At 37.6% G+C, this 24,589-nt stretch overlaps 5 protein-coding genes and 1 long non-coding RNA gene across 6 annotated transcripts; 1 reads left to right on the forward strand and 5 right to left on the reverse strand.

Annotated features, from left to right (window-relative positions):
• Positions 1-2,282: 2,282 nt before the first annotated feature.
• On the reverse strand, positions 2,283-3,896 carry LOC133731462 (paired amphipathic helix protein Sin3-like 3). Its single transcript, XM_062158826.1, has one exon. It carries the CDS (start codon positions 3,894-3,896, stop codon positions 2,478-2,480), a length of 1,419 nt encoding a protein of 472 aa, XP_062014810.1. The 3' UTR covers positions 2,283-2,477.
• A 1,616-nt stretch (positions 3,897-5,512) lies between these two features.
• LOC133729908 (lactoylglutathione lyase GLX1) lies at positions 5,513-7,869 on the reverse strand. The gene is made up of 7 exons (XM_062157534.1): positions 7,712-7,869; positions 7,446-7,635; positions 7,139-7,351; positions 6,814-6,861; positions 6,576-6,683; positions 6,305-6,457; positions 5,513-5,768 (listed from the first exon to the last, which is right to left on the reverse strand). The coding sequence occupies exons 1-7, from the start codon at positions 7,825-7,827 to the stop codon at positions 5,727-5,729; spliced, it is 870 nt and encodes a 289-aa protein (XP_062013518.1). The 5' UTR covers positions 7,828-7,869; the 3' UTR covers positions 5,513-5,726.
• A 4,147-nt stretch (positions 7,870-12,016) lies between these two features.
• On the forward strand, positions 12,017-18,256 carry LOC133729909 (cysteine--tRNA ligase 2, cytoplasmic). Its single transcript, XM_062157535.1, has 10 exons — positions 12,017-12,588; positions 12,725-12,788; positions 13,895-14,056; positions 14,152-14,604; positions 14,704-14,829; positions 15,595-15,639; positions 16,544-16,723; positions 16,832-16,858; positions 17,536-17,625; positions 17,716-18,256. Exons 1-10 carry the CDS (start codon positions 12,428-12,430, stop codon positions 18,001-18,003), a joined length of 1,596 nt encoding a protein of 531 aa, XP_062013519.1. The 5' UTR covers positions 12,017-12,427; the 3' UTR covers positions 18,004-18,256.
• Positions 18,257-18,743: 487 nt separating this feature from the next.
• Positions 18,744-19,817, reverse strand: LOC133729913 (large ribosomal subunit protein P2A-like). The gene is made up of 3 exons (XM_062157541.1): positions 19,644-19,817; positions 19,072-19,301; positions 18,744-18,966 (listed from the first exon to the last, which is right to left on the reverse strand). The coding sequence occupies exons 1-3, from the start codon at positions 19,729-19,731 to the stop codon at positions 18,940-18,942; spliced, it is 345 nt and encodes a 114-aa protein (XP_062013525.1). The 5' UTR covers positions 19,732-19,817; the 3' UTR covers positions 18,744-18,939.
• Positions 19,818-20,125: 308 nt separating this feature from the next.
• LOC133729914 (large ribosomal subunit protein P2-like) lies at positions 20,126-21,265 on the reverse strand. The gene is made up of 3 exons (XM_062157542.1): positions 21,109-21,265; positions 20,486-20,703; positions 20,126-20,412 (listed from the first exon to the last, which is right to left on the reverse strand). Exons 1-3 carry the CDS (start codon positions 21,194-21,196, stop codon positions 20,383-20,385), a joined length of 336 nt encoding a protein of 111 aa, XP_062013526.1. The 5' UTR covers positions 21,197-21,265; the 3' UTR covers positions 20,126-20,382.
• Positions 21,266-22,412: 1,147 nt separating this feature from the next.
• LOC133729316 (uncharacterized) lies at positions 22,413-23,286 on the reverse strand. The gene is made up of 4 exons (XR_009856333.1): positions 23,116-23,286; positions 22,969-23,047; positions 22,640-22,733; positions 22,413-22,542 (listed from the first exon to the last, which is right to left on the reverse strand). It is a non-coding gene; the product is annotated as an uncharacterized LOC133729316 (long non-coding RNA).
• Between the last annotated feature and the right edge of the window lie 1,303 nt (positions 23,287-24,589).

Raw genomic sequence — 24,589 nt, forward strand, 5'->3', positions numbered from 1 at the left:
GCACTTCAAATTCAGCTCCGTGAGATGATCTTCAATATAGATCTCTGATGGACTATCCTTTTCAATCTTTTTCAGCAGCTTTTTGATACTCTTTGAGGCTGAACTGACAGTGTTCACCTTCCTATCAAGTTCGAACCTTTTATCTTCCCACCCGAACATGTTTTGTTGTGTGTTTCCTCCTCCTCCTCCTCTTGAATTAGTACTCGGAACGCATATCCAACGATCATTCAATACTTGAGAAGCAAGCTTCGATCGTTTGGTGGCCGCAGGAATGGGGAAACTCTCTGGCAAAAGACGGTAGCTTGGAGTGCAAGTCTCGCAGTTAGCGAAATCAATGACTGAGGAAAGTGAAGGTAAAGGCACTGTTGGTAAAAAGTGGGTGAACTCATCCATCAAGTCCGGGTGGCCATCGAAAAGTGCTTTAACCTTCTTGTAAATCTGAAGCTCATCTTCATCAGCAGTACTGCCGGACTTTTTGGGTGATAAATTGTTTCTATTGGGTGATGACTTGTTTCTTTTGCAGTGATAATTCAAGAAAATATCTAAAAAGGACTGAAAAACATCATCACCTTCCTCACTATCGTTGCGAAATCTATCTCTAACCTTGTTCACAAAACCGATCACCTTTTGAAGCTTAGAGTCATTAGATCCAGCATCATCAACAACATCACAAGTATCATCGTCGCGCTTTCTCTTTCGAGAAAGAACTATTGGGAGTTTTCTGGCGGTCTGGACTTTTATTGAGATTGGCACGTTAATTTTATGTCTCATGGGCAAGAAGGCATTGAACCCTAATAACAAATCCGGACACCCTTCAAATAAGTCCTGCACCTTCTGCTTCAAAGTTTCAATACAGTGGTCACCTTTTGGCTTGAAGTCTTTCATAAGATTGACGAAGTGGTGGTAGACATAGTAGTTGAAGTTCCGCAAGGTCTTTAGATATTCGATGCAGTTGTCCTTCCTCAAAATCTCTCCTCCTAACCTCATGAACATCTCATCATTTACCATCTGGGGTTCACAGGAGTACTCTTCTTTGTGTCGAAACGGAACCGTGTCTGATCGAAGCATGATGAACAACTCCAACACAGAAAACTCAAACTATGAACAACTGACCTGTCGGTTCTCTGTTTGAATGGTTCTCTGTTTGAATCTTTTTGGAAGAGATAAGAAAGCAAGGAGAAATAGAGAATGAATGCATATGTACGCTCTCACTTTACTTTGTTTTTCACTATATAGCTAAGCTGAGGCTACCAATCCGTGCATGAATAGAATTCCTAAAGTGAGAAAGTGAAGGAATCCTCCAAGTAAAAGGATGGGTCACGGGAAATGTTGTCTCGGCGCGGTGTTCCCTGTTTAATTAGGAGTTTAGGACAGCTAACACTTTCCTTTTTATATAATTTTTCTAGGCATAAATGTAATTAAACTCAGCTAAAATTATTACACCCGATGGGGATGGAGGTGGTTACGTTAAAGAAAGCCGTTATGCAAGTACGTTTTATGCAAAAAAAATTGGTTATTGGTCTCCTCTCTCACAAAACAAAAAGGATTACCAATGAAAGAGTCAAAGCGTCTCATAAAAAATTATAAACAAAATAGACAAAAAAAATTTACCCGACGAAGAGTAGTTTGTAAAACCTTTGCCGATAAAAAGATAACGATAAAAGCCAAACCTCTCATAAAAAAATTATAATAAAAGGAATTTCAATTTTTCAAATTTTTCTACATTTTACTCCCACAAATGAGTCAAGCTGGATCAACTTACTATTCGCCTTGACTCAACTAGTTTATATCCTAAAATATTGCAATAAAATGAATTGTTAAATTGAGGAAAATGCATTGAAAAGAATATAATAAAATTAAGTAAGCGATCGATTGAGTTTTTGCTCTAAAAGTTAATGATAAACGTAACACTAATATATCTTTTGGTCAAACAAAAATTGCATTTCAAAAGTAAGCGAATATCGATATCCATGGAGTTTTTGCTCTAAAAGTTAATGATAAACCTAACACTAATATATCTTTTGGTCAACCTGATGAATTCATTTGGCATGAGTTTGAGCTTGACAGTCTATTAATTGGATTGGAAAATCTATGTAGCAATAAAAATAAAAATTAAAGAAGGTAATCGTTCAATCATTCATTATACATGTACTTTTTTTCATCATCCAAAGAACGAAATAGAAAAAAAAAAAAAAAACTTCTTAGGCTATGTCTGTAGCCCTTGCTCAGTTGCTTGTATATGCTGCTCCTAGCTAGCATGAGTCTCTCTTTTCTTCCCACCCTTGATTCAAACAAAGTCTGAAAATAAAACTAGGCTTGGGATTGCCCGAATTTGATCTACTGTATGTATTGAGTGAGTGTTATAAGCAGTAGTACATATATTCAAAGAATTGCTCAGAAACTCGATCTGCTTGGCAACTTGTACAATTACAATGAAAAATACTATGAAACTCTCCATGCACTTAACGACATCGACGTTACTCAGGAAATAAATGAGCCCACTCTTGTTTTAGATCAGAACGTTTTCGTTTCAGTTCTTTCTGCTTTTGCTTCAACCGTCTTAATATGACAGGCAAAACCGCTTGAATATTGTTCTTCAACAAATCAACCATATCACGCCCTCGCAGACCATACAATCTCTCAATGCACCTCAAATTCATCTCCGTGAGATGTTCTTCAAGATAAATCTCCGTCGGACTCTCGTTTTTAATCTCTTTTATTAGCGCTGCGATATTATTTGCGACCGAATTCACATACTCTTCCAACATATCATGTTCATACTTTTCTTCTTCCCAGTCTAATAGGTCTTGCTCATGCTGCGATTTGCGGTTTATGCGTCGTCCACCTCCTCTTGAAGTAGAACTAGTAGTACTAGGACTTGTGTTAACGCATACCCAACGATCATTTAATACTTCAGAAGCTAGCTTGGATCTTTTGGTAGCACCAGGAATGGGGAGATTTTTTGGCAAAAGACGGTAGCTTGGAGTGCAAGTCTTGCACTTACGGAAATCAATGATGGAGTCGACTCTAGGCACTTCGGTTAAAAACTGGGTGAACTCATCAATTAAGTCCGAGTGGCCTTCCAAAAGTGTTGCAACCTTCTTGTAAATCTGAAGCTCTTCTTCATCAGCATCGATAGATCTATTGGGTGATGATTTGTTTCTTTTGCAGACCATATCCAAGAAAAACTCTATATGGGATTGACAAGTATCATCATCGTCACCACCATCATCATTGTTGCTGCGGAACCTTTCCTCGACCTTGTTCACAAAAGCAATAACTTTCCGAAGTTTAGAATCTATAGATCCAGCGTCATCACAATCAGTGGTACTATCATCATCGTTCTTCGCCTTGTTTGAAAGAACTGTAATCCTAGGTCTTGGTGACAGAGTTGGGGATTCGTGTCCCAAGAAAACATGGTGACCTTCATCACTTTCCTTATCTTCGTCGTGAAACCTTCCCTTGGTCTTGTAATCACACCTGATAACTTTTCGAATCTTAGAGTCCTTAGCTCCACCACCACTATCACTAGCACTATCATCGCTGCGCTTCCTCTTTTGACAAACTATTCTAACCCTAGGTAGTAGCGTTGGTGCTGGTATGGTAATTTGATATGTTTCTGGCAAGAATTTATTGAACCCTGCTATCAACTCCGGGCGCCCTTTAAACAATTCCACCATCTTCTCCACCAAAATTGCCAAGTCGATTTCTTTGTTCTTGTAGTCTTTCATGAGGTTCTGATACTCCTTGAACCATGGGAAGTTCCTCAAGGAGTCAATAAATTCGAGGGAGCGCTTCTCCCACGACGCTTTGGTGCTGCTGGCCTCTTCTCCTGCGCTCTTCTCCTTCATCATCCGCGGCTCTGCGGAATACTCTTTTTCGGGTAGTGGAACCATGTTTGATCGATGATGAACAAAGTACTCTAATTCACCCTAAATTATGATGTTTGTTTTCACCTATGGTCTTCTCTTTGGAAGGGTAACATAATAATATGAATAAACAAGCACTCAATTGCCTTGGTATTATTATATGAATCGGGATACAGTTCTCTACAAGGAAAAGAAGTCCGAAGGTAAGAAAGCTGATGGAAATCCTACGAGTAAAAGGAATGGTACTGGAAAATGTTGTCTAAACTGAGAGAAGTGAAGGAATCCTAGCCTCCAAGTAAAAGGAATGGCACTGGAAAATGTAGTGTAGCGGTGATTATTGATTATGACGGCTAATACTGGCCATATTTTCTCGGACAATGCTATTTAAATTACTATAAACTAACTACATCCAATTTATGTCTTAATTTCGTGGAAATTGGACCCAAGCAAAAAAAAAAACCTGCTATAAGTCCACAATTTGGACAAGATAGCGTGTTCTTATTTTTTCACCAAATTTTTTTCACACTCGAATAATAAACTTTAAATATTTCCCCAAGTAATGGAACTCAAAAATGATGACACCAATTCTTTTCACGGTTTTTCAAAGTTAGAAAATAGTAAATTCTTAAAAAATAAAAAAATAAAAAATACTCATGATTCTATGGTGGTCCTTCAATTGAAACATGTTCGAAAAATCATGCTCTACTAATAGTGAGCTTTTAGTAGAGGAGAATTTTAAGAAAAAATAGTGTTAATAATGTTTAACATGTTCCGGAGCCATTATATTCCACGGATGCCTCCATGACACCTTGCAACTTGCGAAATCATGTAAAGCCCCATTTCTGTTCAAACTTTCATATTTCTTAATTTCATCATTAGCAAAACATAATCTTTAAAATGTGTTCCAATTAACGAAATATCTAATACTTAACGGATTTTCTTTTACATGCTTTATCTTTAATCTCATTAATATTTTAGAGTTCCACAAATTATATATATTCTAAAAATCATGCTCTATACATCTTAAGCTATGGCACATAAGAAATTCAGAAAGTGACCCCACAACTAGTTGGAACACTGAACACATGTAAAGACATATAAAGACAATTTTTTTTTTTTTAAATAAAGAGTTGGTGTGGCTGGCCTCAAATTTCTGTTAATGAAACTATCAAATACAGGGGGGGAATTTTTATCTATTAATGAAGTATGATCTTCATTGACAGAATTCCAAAATATGAATCCATACTCATATTTACAAAATATATATATATATATATATATTAGGACCTAAAAACCAAACGGTTAAGATGTAAAAATGTGATCGAAAAATAAGTGAAAACACCAAATCTGTACCTACACCTTAGGTAAGGACATCCTTACCTGAGAAAAATCATATATATATATATATATATATATATATATATATATATAGTTCAACCTTGTGCCACGTTCCCTGTCCGCCTCAACTTATACCTTTTCCGGTTTTCCCCAACAGGAGAAGGTTACCTGATAAGTTCTTGTTACTGTTTGCTATTATTGTTTAAAGTATTTTAGAAACTGCATAAACATGGGAGATACTACTTGCATAAACTAGGACAAACATAGTGACGAGATACTACTGGCATAAACTAGGACAACCATAGTGACCATAGTGACAACCATATTAAAGACGGCAGAGAGTGACATCAACAGCAATTTTGAAATAGGCAAAAGTCACACGAACACTCCTAATACAACTGAAAACCACTCAAACAGACATTCAGACGGCCAGTACTGGCTACTACTAATATAGAAGCTGGATTACATCTTATTCATATGAGAAAGGACTATCCGGATACTTCCACTTCACGCAATTGCTTACTGCAGTTCCTTGAGAAAGTCCACATTGTCAACCAGGACCTACAAGAAAAAAAGGGAAGAAACATTGTGTGAGCGCAACAAATAGATATGTATTACATTAAACAAGCCGGATACATACGACACGGTTATATACAAACACAGACCAAGTGCGGATCACATGTTTCAGCTGAGAACTTTAATCTTTTAAGCTGCACTTACCACTCCTCTGCTCATAAATGTTAAAACGATTTCGAGATTTATCTTTATACAAAGAATGGCAAACAACAGGGTAAGAAACACATCAATTAGCTACAACGTATCATCTTTGAACTCTAATATCCATATATACAATTTAGACAACAATGCTACCAGAACCAAGCAAATGAAAAGAAAGTTGAGTACCATGAGTGCGATCAATAAAGCAATCATGTATTCAATTTAGACGGCAGCCCTTCCAAAATCAACTACTAAACAGAAATTTACGCACCAAGTACACATGTGACACAGCAATCATCTATCCCATTTAAACAGCATTGCTTCTGAATTCAAACAACTAAAGAAAAAGCTAAGCAGCAAGTACACAAGTGAAGACTTACAGTTTTCCAACCATCTGGGTCCAGGAAAGAGGTAATCTTGGTGTTGAGTCCTGGAATTGGACCTGGCTGTCTAGTTATCTTTCCTCCAAGCTCTTTTATAACCAAGTCAACAACCTCAGCACTTTTGTATACATCATCAGTGCCAACAGCAATCTGTGATTGATAAATAAGTATCAGAAAGGCAGAAATGCAGAAATTTATTACAAAATTCTTATAAAATAAAACTTGTGCCAGAGTAATCTGAGAGCGTATAAAAAAAATATTGAATTACCTGTGCATACGCATTCCCCTTGGTATATTCGGTCACACCATAGTTATAAGTCAGCTCCAAAATAGTTGTCTGGTCTTCTTCAGCATATCCCAGGATAGCTATGTTGTACTGTAAAATGTATCCAACAATAAAAAACGTGGAAAAGTAGACAAGTTTTCATTTCTTAAAATGTTAAATCATGGATCAAACAATTCGTCTACATTCTGCTAACACAATACATAGACAAGAAAGGATTTACCTTGTACTCAGGTCTCTCAATCCTCCTTAAAAGCTTCAACCCTAGTGCCTGCACAGAAATAAGGCCAAGAAACAGTACGAGATCAACAAACACATCACACTAATCGACCTTGCTGAATGCCAATACTTCATCTAAACAAAGGTAGAGCTTGTGCTAGCTTAAGTAATGCAATAGGAGCAATCAAACTCAACAGTAGTATTACTGAAACATAAAGCTAGTGGTGCTAAAACTCAACAGTAGTTTGATACTTGTTTTAGTTACAAACAAAGCACAACAAAATTCTTCACTCTAACCAGATCAGATTAATAGCGGCGCAAAGCATTACCCTTTCATAGAAGCTGATTGCGCGCTCAAGATCACCAACTCGAAGCATAACCTGACAAAGCGGCTCAGGGGTTGAAGGCCTCTGAATAAGCTCAAACGTGTAACCATCAGGGTCCTTCACAAAGGCAATGATACTGTTCCCACCTTTAACCGGACCAGGCTCCCTAGTCACATTCCCACCCTTGGCACGAATATCCTCCACCAATTTGTAAACCTAACCACATCACAATTTAAATCCATCACAAATCCACAGACCATCGAAATTTGAATTTAAATCCCCAATTCCAATCCACACTTATCACTCTTACATCTGGAGTAGCGATAGCGAAATGCCCAAATCCAGTCCCAATATCATAGGAAGTGACTCCATAGTTATAAGTGAGCTCCACTACGAAGTTCGTTTCTTCAGGCCCGAACCCAAGGAAAGCATTGGAGTACTTCTCTTCCGGAATATCCCTCTGCCGCAACAGCTTCATCCCCAGAGCCTCAGTGTAAAACCTGAAACCCACCGAAACCGATCACGAAATCGGAAAAAGGTGAAATTATATAAAAGGAAACCGATCAAGAACGTTACTTGATGGTGCGCTCGAGATCGCCGACGCGGTAGACGGCGTGGAGGAGGCGGCGCTTGTCCTTCTTCGGCCATTCCAGAAGCTCCGGAGCCACGGATTTGGGTTCAGTCTCGGCCATTTTTTCAGTGTGAGAGTGAGAGTCTGTGATCCGTGCACTAGAAAATTCGAGGTGTATTTATAGGTGATCGGCCAATCAGGGAGGTCTGTGAGGTAGGGAAATTGATTTGCTGGGTGGTTTTAGCGGTGTGGATAAACGGCCATTATTTGACCGTCAGTTGTCTCTGTATGTCTTCAACGGACATTCAGAAGGCAACGTGGCCATAGTAGAATCAGTCCACGTCAGTAGGAAGTAGGGCAATTTTGATGCACTAATCACACGTGTTTAGTTCTTGACCTTGTTTGCGGCACTATACATTACAGCAATATTCACGCCCTATGGCCCATATAAAAGTATGATAAAGAATTTAACTATTTACTTAAAATGAAGAAGTTAAATAAAACAAAATCACGGAATATGAGAATAGTCTTCGGATTAGCTCGAATGATGATTGATGAGAGAAGAATTGGAAATTAAGTTAGAATTAGGTTGATCAGGAGTTTGATTTTTTTTAATGTAGCTTAAGGGTGCGTTTGGATGAGAAAATTATAAAATCCGTAGGAATTTATAAATGATGGAATCTTTAACTCCATCAATCTAAAATTCCATTAATTGCAATTTCTATTGTTTGGTTGTATCTATTTAGGAATTGAAATGTGTAATAAATTAAGAAAGTTTAAAACAAATAAAAAAAATAAAATAGCAAAAAGCCTTGTTTTGGAAATAAAAATTGAATACTGCAAAGGAATTCGTAAATGACACCTATTTTGGTGGAAATTGAAGTGTGGAATTTAAATAATGAATTCCTTCATTTTTTTCCACCGAGAAATTTAAAATTTCTAATCTGATAATGCCAAACGAGGGAATTGACTTTTAGGAATTATGAAATCCTCACTTTCAATTAAATTCCATCATTTTTTCCCTCATCCAAACACACTCTAAAAGAAAATTATCGATATCAATCATATCTTATTTTAAAGAAAATAGATAGTTTCTTAAATAAGATCGCATCCGATATCTCAATTTAGTCACAAAATATCTAAATCCGATTTCAAATGAGATTTTGGATTGTTACGATTGCGATTTTCTATAATTTGGTTTGGTTTTATTTAAAGTCCGCAAGTCAGTGCATGACGTCCCTATTTGTAGGTCTTACTAATTGGAAAAATCGTAACTTATTGGCAGTATCTTAGTCATTTTCATATGACGACTGCAAAATATTTCTTCACTACTGTTGAATACGTTGATCAGATCGTATTGTTAGAATTGTGTGGCAATTGGAATGTACATGGTAGACTCGGTGTTCTAACATCAGATGGACCACGTACATCTGAGTGACTTTTAAGATGATGAAGATCGAAGAGTCTTTTCGCAGGATAAAGTTATGGTTAGCAATGAACCACCTTTTTTGAGCTTCTGGCACAAATTGGAAGAATCGTTTCGGGACATATTCATAATGTTCACATCCGAATGCTTTCGCTTGTTGTTAGTGGAGAGTCATCATCTAATGCTATCCTCAGTGTTAAATCACCATTAATATGGATTATGGAACAAGAGAAATCAAAGAGAGATGTTAATACTTTTCCCATCCATTTCCTTCACCAACTGGTCCAGCTTTTTGCATCCACCCGTGGACTAAGCGGTTTGTCATGAGAATGCCGTTGTTATCATAATTATTTACGAACACTAAACAACCAGCCTTTTACAAAGTAATCTTACAATGATCTGGAAATACCCTTTTTACCACAACAACGTACGGGAATGAGATGAGAAAGATGTAGAAGAAAAGGGTCGACTAGCATTCTACCATAATCGAAAGCTATTCCTACACAAAAGCATCCATCAGATACTGTATGGGCCTACATGATATAAATGGAGAAACCATCCATTGATTTCAAATGACATATTCACTTGGCATCTGAACTGGATTGCATTAATATTATAGAACTTACTGCATCAGGCAATCCAGATGATTGCGTGACAAAGAGAACTCAAAAACCGAGTGTCTTTAAATGAGTCATTGATATGGCCAGGCCTCACAATTAATGCCAACAAACCAGTATGTGCAAGTATATATTACCCAAAAAAATAGTTCTTATTCTGTCAAATAAACTATGAAGCATAGACGTACATAACACATCCTATGCAAGGCACAGAAGGGATTGCATATGATATGCAAGTGCAAATTTAAACAAACCCGAGCAAACAATAAGTTATGAACGCAAACTACTAGTTAATATAAAGTCACAGAACCATAGTCATCCATTAAATAAAAAAATCAGACTCCATTGTTCTTAATTTTTCAGGAATTTTAGAAAGTCATTATTCCTTGACTGATAACTAAATATATCATATAGTTTTGTACAGAAGTTTCAGAATGTTTTTATACCAAGTATGTCTATTAGGGATTTTTTTTAAACTACAAAATTGTTTGGGAAAAATGCACCAACAGTGTCCGGACACTGTGAGGACTGTCAAAATGATACCTGAACTTACAAAGTTATCAATATGATACCTGGACTCATTTTTTCGTATCAATATCGTACCTACGACCAAATTCCGTCACGGAACCGTTAAATTTTGCACGTGCCACGCACGTGAGTCACTTAATGACGACTAAAAGACCGATTTGCCCTCAAAAGTTTTTTTTTTTCTTTTTCTTTCTTTATTTCTTTTTTTTTTCTTTCTTTCTTCTTCTCTCTCTCCTCTCACTCTCCTTCTCTCCTCGCCAACACCACCGCAACCAACACCAGACCACGACCTCGTCGGACCTCTCCAAGGTCTTTCTCTTCTTCTCCACTCTCCTCTCTCTCAGTTTAGACATGTCTTCTTCACAAATCCGAACTATTTTCCCAAATTACACACTGATTTTGACTTCATCTCCTGCTTCAACAGGCTATTTGTCAATCAATGATGTTCGGGTCGACCCGAATTTCTCTTTGGACAATGGGTCGATGATGATATACACCATCGATCGGTTCTTTAACTTGTCTTTCTTGGAGGCTGATGAAGCTTCGGCGCCGGCTCCGATTGCTAGAGTTTCGGGTCAGCCACACCGGTCTTTCGGGTCAGTTGCAGATCTGCTTAGGTCTGAAGGTTGTTAGATCATGGACGCGTTTCTTGATGCCCAAATGTTTGGGTTCAACCAAAATACGGCGCTGATGGTTTTCATTGCCGTCAAAGACTACTCAAGGAACAACTCCGATTACTCAGTGATTTTCAGGTAGCACGTGGTCCAGAAGCTGCTGTTGACTTTTGAAGAAGGTTTATTATCAATTCGATCAAGATAGGTGACGTCCCTGTGCTCAATGATGTTCCAGTGGCCGATCAGGACCTGTACTAGAGCTTCTTTCTGGTTGTTGATGGCCTCAATCGCTTGCTGAAATCACAACAGCAAATGGTGAGGCAAGAACAAGACCCAGTTGATCAAGAAGATGGTGGTGCTGATTTCATTGATGGGTCTGAGTAAATTAAGTTTCTTTTATCTCCATCTTGCTCTCTTAGTTCAATTTTGAGCTTTTTGTTCTGGATTTTGGCACAATTTTGTTGTTTTTTTTTCTTATCTTCTTATGAATGCAAGATTTTGTTTTGGTTTGTGTTTGGCGAGTGAATGAATGCAAGATTTTTTTTTGGTTGAACTGATTGAGAAAGGAAATGGGCTCGATGGGCGCGGCGGTGGTGTTGGTTGAACTGATCAACTGGTGTGGTCTGGTGTTGGTTGCGGTGGTGTTGGCGAGGAGAGAAGGAGAGTGAGAGGAGAGAGAGAAGAAGAAAGAAAGAAATAAAGAAAGAAAGAAAAAAGAAAGAAAGAAAGAAAAGAAAAAAAACTTTTTAGGGTAAATCGGTCTTTTTGTCGTAATTTAACGGTTCTGTGACGGAATTTGGTCGTAGGTACGATATTGATACGAAAAAATGAGTTCAGGTATCACATTGATAACTTTGTAAGTTCAGGTATCATTTTGACAGTCCTCACAGTGTCCGGACACATTGATAACTTTGTAATCCCAAATTGTTTAATACAAACTAAGTGTGTCTGGCTCAAACTTTAGTAACTTGTCCAAATTGTAATAGGGACTAAATCTCCAAATATATCCTAATCATTGTATGATTCGGTTTCCTTGTAAGACTTATATTATCCTCTTTATATAGAGGGGAATCTTGCGGCTCTTTTGCAGCATGAGCTTAGTCCCAAATCCACCTTGGACACGAAGACCTTACAAAAGGAGCCGAAATTTGGTTTGGCACTCTCCCTCAAGCCTTAAGCAGATATATTGACTTTAAGATATAGATTATTCAATTGGTTACATCCACATAAATTGTGAGTTTTCTGGCTCTTGTAGCCTTGGATTCTGACCTTTGTGGGCAGTTTCTTGCATTAAACTAAGCCATATTGTATAATTAGAGGATGCTGTATATTAGCCTCGGGCAATATATAGAACTTGTAGGCCCTTGACTGTAACTGGACTACCAAGCTTTGTGTGGTCTTTTTTATTTTTTATCGCCCCCATATTATCAATGAAAGTACAGATCATTGAGGTATACAAGAGTGAGTCTTAACTCTTAAGTTATCATCCCCTCATTCTAGGGTTAGGTTCTCTCTGAATTTAGGTTTTAGAACTCGATGGTGGAATTTAGGCTTTACAACTCGATGACACACCAGAAGGAGGTCTTCAAGCCCAATGTTCCCGGCGAGGTGGGTATGTACATTTGCGGCGTCACGCCCTACGCTGAGAGCCACATCGGTCATGCCCGCGCCGCCGTCAATTTTGATGTGCTCTTCAGGTAAATACACAAGCTCAATTGAATCAATTATGCTGAGTGGCTCTGCTTTGATTTATTGTTTTTTACAGTAATTTTCGATGTATTGTTTCTAAGCAATGAGATGATTGTCTTTAACAGTGACACTGAAACTGTACAGATACTTAATGGAGTTGGGTTATAAGGTCACGTACGTGCGGAACTTCACCGATGTTGATGACAAGGTGAGATATGTGAACTATGTCAATTGCTGATTTGAACTAGGAAGTAATCCGGATATTTAATGATTCAATCATTGTTGTAGTTTTTCTCAATTTATGATGTAGTTAAGGGAAACAAGATGTATTGGAATTCAGTATTAGAAGAAAATCAGTTCGCTAGCTAATGCTTTAACATTGTCTATAATCAGAATATATGAAACAAATGTATTATATATTGTTCTATTATAGCAGAATATATGAAACAAATGTATTATATATTGTCCACGTCAGTAGGAAGTAGGGCAATTTTGATGCACTAATCACACGTGTTTTGTTCTTGACCTTGTTTGCGGCATTATACATTACAGCAATATTCACGCCCTATGGCCCATAAAAGTATGATAAAGAATTTAATTATTTACTTAAAATGAAGAAGTTAAATGAAACAAAATCACGGAATATGAGAATAGTCTTCGGGTTTGCTCGAATGATGATTGATGAGAGAAGAATTGGAAATTAAGTTAGAATTAGGTTGATCAGGAGTTTGATTTTTTTTTAATGTAGCTTAAAAGACAATTATCAAGATCAATCATATCTTATTTTAAATTCTATAGTTATGTCTGGCTGTTGGCATTTGTTGGTCTGAATGAGTTACGCTCCTAGCTCATTAACTGAACTTTTGATATATTATAAAGTTTCTCACTCTCTAGTCGTCTTGTATTTCCAGGTCATGGTCTTAATATAAGAACAACTGAATCTGGAACATGAATTATGAACTATTATGAGTTCATTGCATCTTTCTATCACTCTAAACGAGCAGTTGTGATAAATGTTGAAACATGTTTAAATTTGTTTGAATGAGTTTTAATTAGGCTACTCTTATACATGAAAATAATTTAGCTGCTTGGTGGCAGATGATGCAAGTCTGTGACACACTTTTGTCCCATATATTAAATATATAGCTAATAGCTTTATATCATAGAGTATGTTCTGTAACTTTTGTAATTTTATTATTTGAATGCTCTCTCTTTTTGTACATTTATTACCTTTTGCCTGATTTTTCTTCTTTTTTATTTTAGTATATACTTAAAAATGCCGATGCAGAGGTCGCTAATGTCTGGAAACTGCAGATAATTGATGGAGCAAATAAGAGTGGGGAAGATCCAATGACATTAAGTAATCGTTTTTGCGAAAAATATAAAAATGACATGAAAGATCTCCAATGCCTCGATCCAACCTATCAGCCGCGTGTTTCTGATCACATGGATCAGATAATAGATATGATAACACAGGTTCTCTGCCAACTTTTGTTTCATGTGTGATGTATCTCTGCTTTGTTTCTTCTGGCACCTGAAATGTCATTCTAACAGGTTGTTTTATCATGTAGATCGTCGACAATGAATATGCCTACGTAGTTGATGGGGATGTATTCTTTGCTGTTGAGAAATTCCCAAATTATGGGCAATTATCTAGACAAAATTTGGAACATATTAGGGCGGGTGAACGAGTTGATGTTGATTTAAGAAAGCGCAATCCTGCAGATTTTGCATTGTGGAAGTCTGCAAAGCCTGGAGAGCCAGAATGGAAAAGCCCTTGGGGACCAGGAAGGCCGGGGTGGCACATTGAATGCAGTGCCATGAGTGCTCGTTATCTTACATACAAGTTTGATATTCATGGTGGTGGTATTGACTTGATTTTTCCGCATCATGAAAACGAGATCTCTCAAAGTGGTGCTGCATGCCAGGAGGCTTGTGTCAGTTATTGGTTGCACAACGGTCATGTTACTAAGGATAATGAGAAAATGTCAAAATCATTGGGGAACTTTTCCACAATTCGTCAGGTAAACTGATGGTGTTTTTCTCTCTCTTAACTACTTCTTAGAGCTTCTATATATGGCTGTCTTGTATCAGAATTATATGCAAAGTCCTTTCTCTTGTAGATTACTGAAATATATCACCCACTGTCTTTGAGACACTTCTTGTTAAGTGCGCACTATAGATCTCCACTCAATTACAGTGAATCCCAGCTGGATAGTGCATCAGCTGCTGTCTATTACATATATCAGGTATGACAGTATGAGGCTATCTAGATCTGAATAATTTTTCATTTGGAAGTTTGGTCCTCATTCCTTAGCTACTCAATGAGCATGCACCTTCTTCGTTTCTAACAGTTGGACAACTTTCCCTTTTCCATAATAATTTTCGATTCAAGTTTTCTGGTTATAATTCTGTTTTCAAATGTCTTACAATTTTACCTTTGATGTGAACTGCTTAGACTCCCTAGCTCTTCTGAGTTGATAGTACTGCCAGTTTCTCTAGTACCTGCTTTATATTTAGGCTAAAATAAAATCTGAAAATTGCTATCTGTCCAAAGTCATTTGCAGTGATGGAATTGTCAGTAAACATAAATTTCTGATGTATTAAGCTTCTTGAAAAGATAATCTTAAGAATGGCAATGAGAGAGAGAGAGAGAGAGAGTGATCTTACGTCACAATTCGAGGAAATTTTGAGATTTGAATACAGATGATGAAAATTGGAAGTCCATGGATGATCTTGATTAAAAAAAAATGACCAAGGACTAACATGATGTTCCCTAAGTTGGAGGAGGAAAAGAAAAAAGAGAGAGGAGATTATGATGAGCGTTCCCTTTTTGTGTATAGTTTTTGTTGCATTGTTTCTCCTAGTGGATCTACACACTCTTCAAATACTTAACTGGGCCTTATTTTTGCTAAACAGAGGCAACAACCTGATACATAATTTAGGGTTACTATTGCAAATAAATTTTATGTACATATCTGGTACTTTATGGCCTACTGTTATGTGATTGTTAGACTTTGCAAGAGTGTGAAGATGCTTTATCTCCATTTCAAGAAGAGGTCCAGAAGGAAGGCACATAACCAAATGGTAGAACAGTTAAAATTCCTAAGCTGCCCAAGTTAAGCTACGGAATGAGTTTAAGACTAAAATGTCTGATGACTTGAACACAGCACCCATATTGACTCGTGCTTTGCAAGATGCCTTGAGGTCTATAAACAGTTTTGTGCCTGATCTTAAGGTAAACATTTGGAACCAGTTCCAGCATCCCTCACTTTTTTCGTGCTCTCTCTCTCTCTCTCTCTCTCTCAATGTGTATAATAGAATGCATTTTCTGTACTTTCCAGAAGAAGCAGCAGAAGCAAAAACAATGTGGGGGTAATCGACGATTTTTGGACTCATCATTATGCCAACTGACCCTTGCCATAAGTACGCGGACAATGGCGGTCATGAATGCGGTGGCAATTACCGTTATTAGTGCCACAATGAAGAAGGCGGCGCGGACGTGATAACGCGGAATAATGGCGTTATTCAATAACGCGGAGTAACGGCGTTATTCAATAACGCCATAACGCGGAGTAACGGCGTTATTCAATAACACCATAACGCGAAATTTTGAGATTTGAATACAGATGATGAAAATTGGAAGTCCATGGATGATCTTCATTAAAAAAAATGACCAAGGACTAACATGATGTTTGCCCCTAAGTTGGAGAAGGAAAAGAAAAAAGAGAAAGGAGATTATGATGAGCGTTCCCTTTTTGTGTATAGTTTTTGTTGCATTGTTTCTCCTAGTGGATCTACACACTCTTCAAATACTTAACTGTGCCTTATTTTTGTTAAACAGAGGCAACAACCTGATACATAATTTAGGGTTACTATTGCAAATAAATTTTATGTACATATCTGGTACTTTATGGCCTACTGTTATGTGATTGTTAGACTTTATCTCCATTTCAAGAAGAGGTCCAGAAGGAAGGCACAGAACCAAATGGTAGAACAGTTAAAATTCCTCAAGCTGCCCAAGTTAAGCTACGGAATGAGTTTAAGACTAAAATGTCTGATGACTTGAACACAGCACCCATATTGACTCGTGCTTTGCAAGATGCCTTGAGGTCTATAAACAGTTTTGTGCCTGATCTTAAGGTAAACATTTGGAACCAGTTCCAGCATCCCTCACTTTTTTCGTGCTCTCTCTCTCTCTCTCTCTCTCTCTCAATGTGTATAATAGAATGCATTTTCTGTACTTTCCAGAAGAAGCAGCAGAAGCAAAAACAATGTGGGGGTAATCGACGATTTTTGGACTCATCATTATGCCAAATGACCCTTGCCATAAGTACGCGGACAATGGCGGTCATGAATGTGGTGGCAATTACCGTTATTAGTGCCACAATGAAGAAGACGGCGCGGACTTGATAACGCGGAATAATGGCGTTATTCAATAACGCGGAGTAACGGCGTTATTCAATAACGCGGAGTAACGGCGTTATTCAATAACGCTGAGTAACGGCGTTATTCAATAACGCGAAGTAACGGCGTTATTCAATAACGCCATAACGCGGAGTAACGGCGTTATTCAATAACGCCATAACGCGGAATAACGGCGTTATTCAATAACACCATAACGCGGAATAATGACGTTATTCAATAACGCGGAGTAATGATGATATTAAATGCGACTTGTGGTGCAAGCTCTCCCTCATCTATAAATAGGGGGCATACTGACCAGGTAATCCATCGAATTCCAACCTGTTTGACTCCACTACTGAGAAACGTACTGACTTAGGCATCGGAGGGTTTTCTGCAGGTATCCCCCCTTCTCCTCGAGCCGACGGCCAAACTCCAGGTCAACGCTCCAAGGAAGCTTCTCGATTGTTCCCGGTCAGCTCTCGCTCCAGTCCGCATTAATTGGTGAGTCAAACTCCTCAACGGAATTTTTCGACACCAACAAACAATCATCCGTAATCCAGGCCCTAGTTGAAACAACAAGAGAAGTTAGAAGAGTTCTGGGCATTTTGGGTCTGCTATCCTCCGATACATACTCTGAGGTGATATGTCATGTTACCTGCTTTCTATAAATTTGAAGATGATTGCTATTTGGTTCAAGTTATAAATAAGGAAGGTCTTGCTATGGACAGGTTTTGCAGGAATTGAAAAAGAAAGCTTTGAATAGGGCAGGACTTACTGAAGAGGATGTGCTGCTTGCGATTGAAGAAAGAACATCAGCAAGACAAAAAAAAGAATATGCAAGGAGTGATCAGATCAGAGAAGAAATGGAGAGAAAGGGGATTGCAATCATGGATGTGGGCAAGGGGAGTATTTGGAGACCTTGTGTCCCGAAAGAACAAAAACAAAAAACACCGCCAAACGAGGAAGAACAGAAGGCATCACCTGTTGAACAAAAAGAGCGGCCTGTGTCGACATGATGTTGTCTGCTTATTACTTGCCTAAACCCATTAGGATGAGTGATGATGAGCAGTAGAAATTGTTTTTAAGATCTGATCAGACATAAATGATGTTGTAATACTTATTTTTGAGCTGTCACTGGTTGTAGTCAGTCGCTGAGGTTCCTCAGATTTTTTCTTTTCTTTTCATTTTCCTACCTTGGTTTTACCCTGCTAGCTTAGAGCAAAAAGGGATTACAACCTTCAGTCTTGTCAAGCAGCATACTATACAGGTTCAGCGTTATACTACATGGATATAAAAGATGTTGATTTGATGTCCATTTTCTATCAGTTTCATTTGTGTTGCAGTTCTGGATTACAGTTGATGTCGTAATCAGAATATAAGGTTACTATTGGATCGCTAAGTGCGAGTTTATGTCTGCTCATGATGTAATCTGAGAATTGCTTTAGTGAAAGTAATGTGTGAACAATAGGAATTGTAGTTGTAAGAGTGCATGGAAGCAGAACATGAAAAAGGTCATTTCAGATTCAGGATGTGCAATAAACACTGGGTCTGGGCAGGAGGCCAGAAGAATTGGGCTTGTGGGGACATGAACATATTGCATTAACATTTCAGAGAACTGATGCAGTAATCCAGATACCAAACACCAAGCATTGTGTTGATGGCAGAGATCGAAGGGATTATACGCATAAGCATTTGAAAGATTTCAACAAACCCTAGCAACATAACTTTATGGTAACTCAAACTACTGACTACTAAGTTCACACAACCATAAGCATCCATCAAATAAAAAGAGAAACTTAGCTCAACAACGTCATAACATCCCTACCACATTAAAGCAAAAATGTTTAGGAGTCTAAAAACCATATCAAACTACAGACTGAAAACATTATGACATGAGTTCTATCTAAAAGATCTAACTCGCCTTGATGCAAGCATACCGACTGAAAAATCTCTTAGTCAAAGAGGCTGAAGCCCATGTCCTGCAGAATCAAACAACAATGTAGTTAGAATCCTGTAACCAAACAACTAGAAAACGATCTGTGAACAAACTACGGCTGCACAAATGAGAAAAATTAGAAACTTACATCATCAGACTCTTCCTTCTCTTCTACCTTCTCCTCCTTCTTCTGCTCAGCAGCAGCAGGTGCTGCAGCACCACCGCCAGCAGCTGCAGACGCGGCAACCGCCACTCCGCCGCCACCAGAGGGCACGGAAGCCAGCTTCTCCCTTCCAGATGCAATGATCTCGGTGATATCCTTCCCCTTGAGTTCCTTCAATAGCAACTCAATCCTGTCGCTCTCGGCCTCAGCTCCCACTGTAACCAATCCACAACAACAACGCATTCAACAATGCAATCCCAAACCACACCACGCCACCAAAAAAAAAAAAAAAAAAAACACAATTCCTTCCTAGCATTCCACAATTTCATCCCCAGCACAACAATAAACAATCCGCATCCATCTAATTCTCATCATCAAACTAATTCACATTTACAACTCCAATTGAATATGTTCAAATTCTTCGTTCAGTTCGTAAATCAACTAATTCAACGGTAATCAGAAACAGTAAGAAATGAACTATTAGACCTAGCCAAAGCAATCAAAATATAGTTCTACGGATCTTGAATGAAATTGAAGAAGCTAAGATCGGAAGTTACCGGAGGCGAGAATGGACTTCAGGTCCTTGGCGGAGGGGCTGGCGTTGCCGCCCAAAACAGCGAGCAAGTACGCGGCGACAACCTTCATCTCTGCTCTCAAAGCTAAGGCTCAGACGCGGGCGGCGGTAGATTGGAGGCTGGTAGAGCTTTCTGACTGTCCCTAGGGTTTTCGCCCAAATATTACGTTTATATAGAGCATTGGTTTTCAAATTGGGCCTTTAATTTGGGCCAATAAGAAAGGTGGGCTATAGCCTGGTGTAGTTTTTGTGCTTAATATTCGGTTTGGGAATTGAACTCCTGAATCCTGATCATAGTTTTTGCCTTTATGGATTGTAACGTTATAAAGAAATTAAGAGTTTAGTATAAAAGCCAATTTCATTTTATGCTAAATGATACATTTGGCGAATATTTGGCTTTATTGGTTTTTGGTTTTATTGTTTGTAATTTTATTTGGCTCACTAATTACCGGTAAAATTTGATAATTGATGAAAAGAACATTGTTTATTAAAGTTAGGTAAAAGGTCCCGCAATAGAACATTCTCACAAATTAAACCAAAATATAAACTTATAATAGTTCAATAATCCGAAATTTAAATATTAACGATCTCCTGCAACACTTCAATATCTAAAGGAACAATTTTAGAAATAGCAAAACCAAATGCAACTACAGATTGGGATCCTCCGTAGCATTACATCCATCTCCGAGTGATTCTGGTACTTAAGCTCGCCATATGTAGTTCTAGTCCTCGTCAAATATATTCGATATAAACTGCCAAAGAAAAAAATTAATTAGAACAGCTAAGTATGCAAGTCTAACAAGACAGAAGCAAACTAAAACTTACTTCGTCGTCCTCCTCCTCCTCTTCAGCCTTCTCTTCAGGCTTCTCCTCAGCAGCAGCAGCAGCGGTAGTAGCAGCTGCAGGTGATGCAACGGCAGCTGAGCCACCGGAAGGCACCGATGCCAACTTCTCTCTTCCAGATGCAACTAGCTCGGTGATATCTTTTCCTTTGAGTTCGGACAAGAGCAACTCGATCCTACTGTCATCGGCTTCAGCTCCGACTGCAAACAAATTTTATTAGAGACAGTCCAGCCTAGAGATCAAAGTCGATCTGGACTTCAAATAAATGTGACAAAAAAAAAATTCACTTATCTTCATCTCGATATATAGTTACTAATTCAACTAGCAAAATTACCATCAACTACAAGATTTGTACAGCTACAGGATGCACAAAACAATAAGATAATAATAAAAAAAATCATGCAAAAACACAAAACTAGTATGAATGATTTTTATGGAAAAAAAATTTAGAACATAACATTAGTTTGAATGATTTTTTCGGAACAAAGAGAGTGTGAATGTGATCATTCAATGATCCGCAAAAACAAACACAACTTAAGGAAAAATTTGACCTACATGATCTCATTGAAACAAAACAAAAGTTATTAAAAGATCAAATAAAGTACCTGATCCGAGAATTTTCTTCACATCATCGGCCGAAGGACTGGCGTTGCCTCCCAAAGCAGCCAGCATACAAGCAGCAACCACCTTCATCTCTTATAACGAGAAAGAGCTTCAACAGCGGTATTAGGGGCAAGGATATATGATTGAGCAATGTGCAAAGGGGGTGGCTGCTTATATAGAGTTTGAGAAAGATACTAGGTTACTTGCTTATGCGATCTTGGCCGTTGAGAATGACTTGGAGATCAAGTAACAACATAGCAATCCTATGGTTCAAATATATTTAGTATTTATTACATTGCGCTGGATACTTACCATAACTTCTATATTTCGTGGGTTTCAAGGAAAGTAGGAGCCAAATATGGTGATGTTTTTATTTTATTTTATCATTGAAGGGAACGAATCAAGTCTACTTTCTCTCTAGGAGAGATTCTAACACGCAGAACTCAATTCTAAAAAAAAAAAATAATAATAATAATAATAATAATAAATAAAAAGAACAAGAATAAGAAGTATTCTTGGAGTCTCAGAAAAAAAAAGTTTATTGTTGAAATATTTTGTATGGTTGTTGAAAGGGAAGAAATTCTTGATCGGATCTAACTTGTTTATTAGCTTCCTCATTGTCGTTGGTGCCACCTATTTAGTTTTTTTTTACGTGCCACCTATAATACTTACCATTCCAATTCCGATAATGACTAATTAGGTTTTGGTTTAAAACACTGAAACCCTAGACCCTCTCTCTCTCTCTCTCTCATAAGAAAAGGGTTCTAGTACGTGCTTCTTATTCACGCTCCTATATTAATTCTAGCTTTGAACGTGAAGTTAAGCACTTTACTCTTTAAACTTTTGAGTGGCTGGGCAGGACATTGCAATTTCATACTCTCTACTGTCGAAGATATATATGCCGAGTGCAAAGTTGACGGACCTCCCTGTTGATATTCTCATCGACGTCTTTTCGTGACTACCGGCCACATCTCTTTTACGATTGCAATGTGTCTCTAGGACAATCCGGCCGGCCCTTGTTGCCATGCATTTACGGTATAAGACAACCATTCAAGACTTGGAGTATTAGGGTTCTAAGTGTTGATCGTATATGGTCGCCCATGTACAAGCTCGTATTTGTTTATTGTGGTTTGCTTGGTTTTGCAGACTTTTCTGGAGGTCCCTTACTCTTATACAATCCTATGAGGTCAGAACTTCTAAAGCTACCAGTATGGCAGTATGTGAAGTTGATCAGCACTCCAAATTATCTGAATTTTTTTTTATGGGACTTGATGCAGTCTCTAACAACACGAAACTCACTTCCATGCAGTTCCAGGAGGCTCAAGTCCCAAGTACTGCTTTATCAAATCGCGAACTTGTGTCCTATTAACATCATACTCTTTGGCAAGTTGCACAAGCAATTTTCGACGATTCTCATACGAAAGGCTGAAATATCCCTACTCAACCACAAAACAACCAAATATTCAGCATCAAAATATCACCATGCATCACTAAAAATGCATCTCAACCTACCCAAAAAAAAAAAAAAACTACCTCTGAGAAATCACTCAGCACAGAATCCAAGACTTCAGTTTTACTCATTGAAATTGCAGAGTGCATGGACTCACTTATTACAACCTCAAAATCCCTAAACAACAGTAAAAAAAAGTATTAACTGCAATCAAACAATGTAAAAGTCCATGCTTTTACAAGCTCTAACTCCCCAAACAACAGTAAAACAATCATCAAGTGCATTCAAACAATGTAAGAATCCATGCTTTTTGTATTGGGTTTTGAATAAACAACAGTGAAAAAATCATTAACTACAATCAAACAATGTAAAAATTCCAAGCTTTTTGTATTCGGTTTAGAACAAAGCACACCTCTTGGTGTTGCTTAAAGCATTGAGCTTTTGGGTTCACTACTTGATTGGCCTCCATTCACCGTTTGATTAACCATGTTCTGTTCCAGAAACTCCGATCAGAATCCATGAAATTACGAAAATGGGTATCGGAAAATTGAAGACTTACGGCGAGAGGAGAGCGAGCGAGGTGAGCTGAATCGTTGTTGGTGGGTTTCATTCTGGTTCGCATTAGAATTGCCAAACCTTTCTTTTTCATATCTACTCAAATCAAAGTTTGGTGCTTTTTATAGTGTGAAGAGTGAAGAAGACAAATGAAGGTTGAGCTCTCCTTCTCTGATTCACTTGTTTTTGACAGAACCAAAAATCTTGAATGTGGTGGGAACCATGCAAAGGGGTGAAAAAAGAAAAAAGAAAATCAATTTAAGAGGACAATCATAAATCACTACAAGTCACATGGGCCAATAATATCACATCGGACCACCACGTGTACTATGGTTAGGGATAGGGGTGCCACTTGGTTTGGTAATTACCAAACCGACCGAATACCAACCGATACTTTAGGTTTGGTAAACCGACTTTTTGGTAACTGAGATCGATAAAACCGAAATCGAAAATTACTGAAAAAGTTGGTTTGGTTTTGGTAAATACCGAATCTACCGATTATCTAAATATTAGCTTTATATACTATGGTTTTCAATACACATACATGTATATTAAGAAATAAACAAAAAAGTTTTCATAATAGTATGAACATTACTCAATATACTACATTAATAGTACATGTATTTTGAGTAACCTAGTCCAAGATGGTTAAATAACCTAGTTTTATTGAAAATAGCTAAAATTTGATGTCATATATACAAAAGAAAGCTATGATTAGTAGACGAATACGAAGTTTACGGTTATAAAATTGAAAAACCTAATTTTGTTCATTTTAATTTATATTACAAAGAATTAGTTGTTCTAAAGTTGGTAATACCGAAAACTGAAATACCGAATTTGGTAGATATGATTAAAAACCGAAAATTTTGGTTGGTAATTGGTAGCTCAATTTTGAAACCGAAAGCTTTGGTTTTGAAGTTGGTAATACCTATAACCGATTCGAACTGACTGAGTGACAGCCCTAGTTAGGGACCATATTATAATTTCCCATCTACGTACATATATGTGTGTCCTTTTTTTTTTCTTTTTTTTTTTTGAAATAATGTGTATGTGTCTTTTAAGAGTGATTTTATGTACACATCTTAAATTGTTTAATACACATCCTCCATTTTTGTAAAATTTCAAATTCCTTTTTATAACCCTCTTCTCAACATAACAAGAAGAAGTACTATCTTCCAATTCTCATCTTCGCCTACTCAACGGCAAGATGTTATAGAAGACCAAACTTTTCACAGTATGTCTTCTTATTCCTTTGGGTCTCCCATGCCTATCTAAATACCTTCATCAACTTACAGTTTCTGTCCTGTTAGTATTTTTCTTTTCTTCATCATCATATTGAGAAGGCATGTCACCCATAACCATTCTTAGCATCTTTGAAAATAGCTATGACTATAGCCTTCATAATCTGGTTTATCACTACCATCTCTCTTTAATCTGTGGGCGTATGCATGATACGTATGCATGATGATTGTATGTAT

This window comes from Rosa rugosa, chromosome 2 (assembly GCF_958449725.1).
Source record: "Rosa rugosa chromosome 2, drRosRugo1.1, whole genome shotgun sequence".
NCBI classification, from domain to species: Eukaryota; Viridiplantae; Streptophyta; class Magnoliopsida; order Rosales; family Rosaceae; genus Rosa; species Rosa rugosa.

Excerpts from the sequence above, each read along its gene's own strand:
- LOC133729908 (XM_062157534.1), bottom strand. The coding sequence starts at position 7,827 with ATGGCCGAGACTGAACCCAAATCCGTGGCTCCGGAGCTTCTGGAATGG. Across the intron at positions 6,684-6,813 it reads TTGAGAGACCTGAGTACAAG|TACAACATAGCTATCCTGGG; the intron begins GTAAATCCTTTC and ends TACATTTTACAG. Across the intron at positions 5,769-6,304 it reads ACCCAGATGGTTGGAAAACT|GTCCTGGTTGACAATGTGGA; the intron begins GTAAGTCTTCAC and ends TTTTTCTTGTAG.
- LOC133729914 (XM_062157542.1), bottom strand. The coding sequence starts at position 21,196 with ATGAAGGTGGTTGCTGCTTGTATGCTGGCTGCTTTGGGAGGCAACGCC. Across the intron at positions 20,704-21,108 it reads GAAGAAAATTCTCGGATCAG|TCGGAGCTGAAGCCGATGAC; the intron begins GTACTTTATTTG and ends ATTTGTTTGCAG. Across the intron at positions 20,413-20,485 it reads AGGAGGAGGAGGACGACGAA|TTTATATCGAATATATTTGA; the intron begins GTAAGTTTTAGT and ends TTTCTTTGGCAG.
- LOC133729913 (XM_062157541.1), bottom strand. The coding sequence starts at position 19,731 with ATGAAGGTTGTCGCCGCGTACTTGCTCGCTGTTTTGGGCGGCAACGCC. Across the intron at positions 19,302-19,643 it reads GAAGTCCATTCTCGCCTCCG|TGGGAGCTGAGGCCGAGAGC; the intron begins GTAACTTCCGAT and ends GATTGGTTACAG. Across the intron at positions 18,967-19,071 it reads AGAAGGAAGAGTCTGATGAT|GACATGGGCTTCAGCCTCTT; the intron begins GTAAGTTTCTAA and ends TTGATTCTGCAG.
- LOC133731462 (XM_062158826.1), bottom strand. The coding sequence starts at position 3,896 with ATGGTTCCACTACCCGAAAAAGAGTATTCCGCAGAGCCGCGGATGATG.
- LOC133729909 (XM_062157535.1), top strand. The coding sequence starts at position 12,428 with ATGGTGGAATTTAGGCTTTACAACTCGATGACACACCAGAAGGAGGTC. Across the intron at positions 14,830-15,594 it reads CTGTCTATTACATATATCAG|ACTTTGCAAGAGTGTGAAGA; the intron begins GTATGACAGTAT and ends TGTGATTGTTAG. Across the intron at positions 17,626-17,715 it reads CCTCCGATACATACTCTGAG|GTTTTGCAGGAATTGAAAAA; the intron begins GTGATATGTCAT and ends TGCTATGGACAG.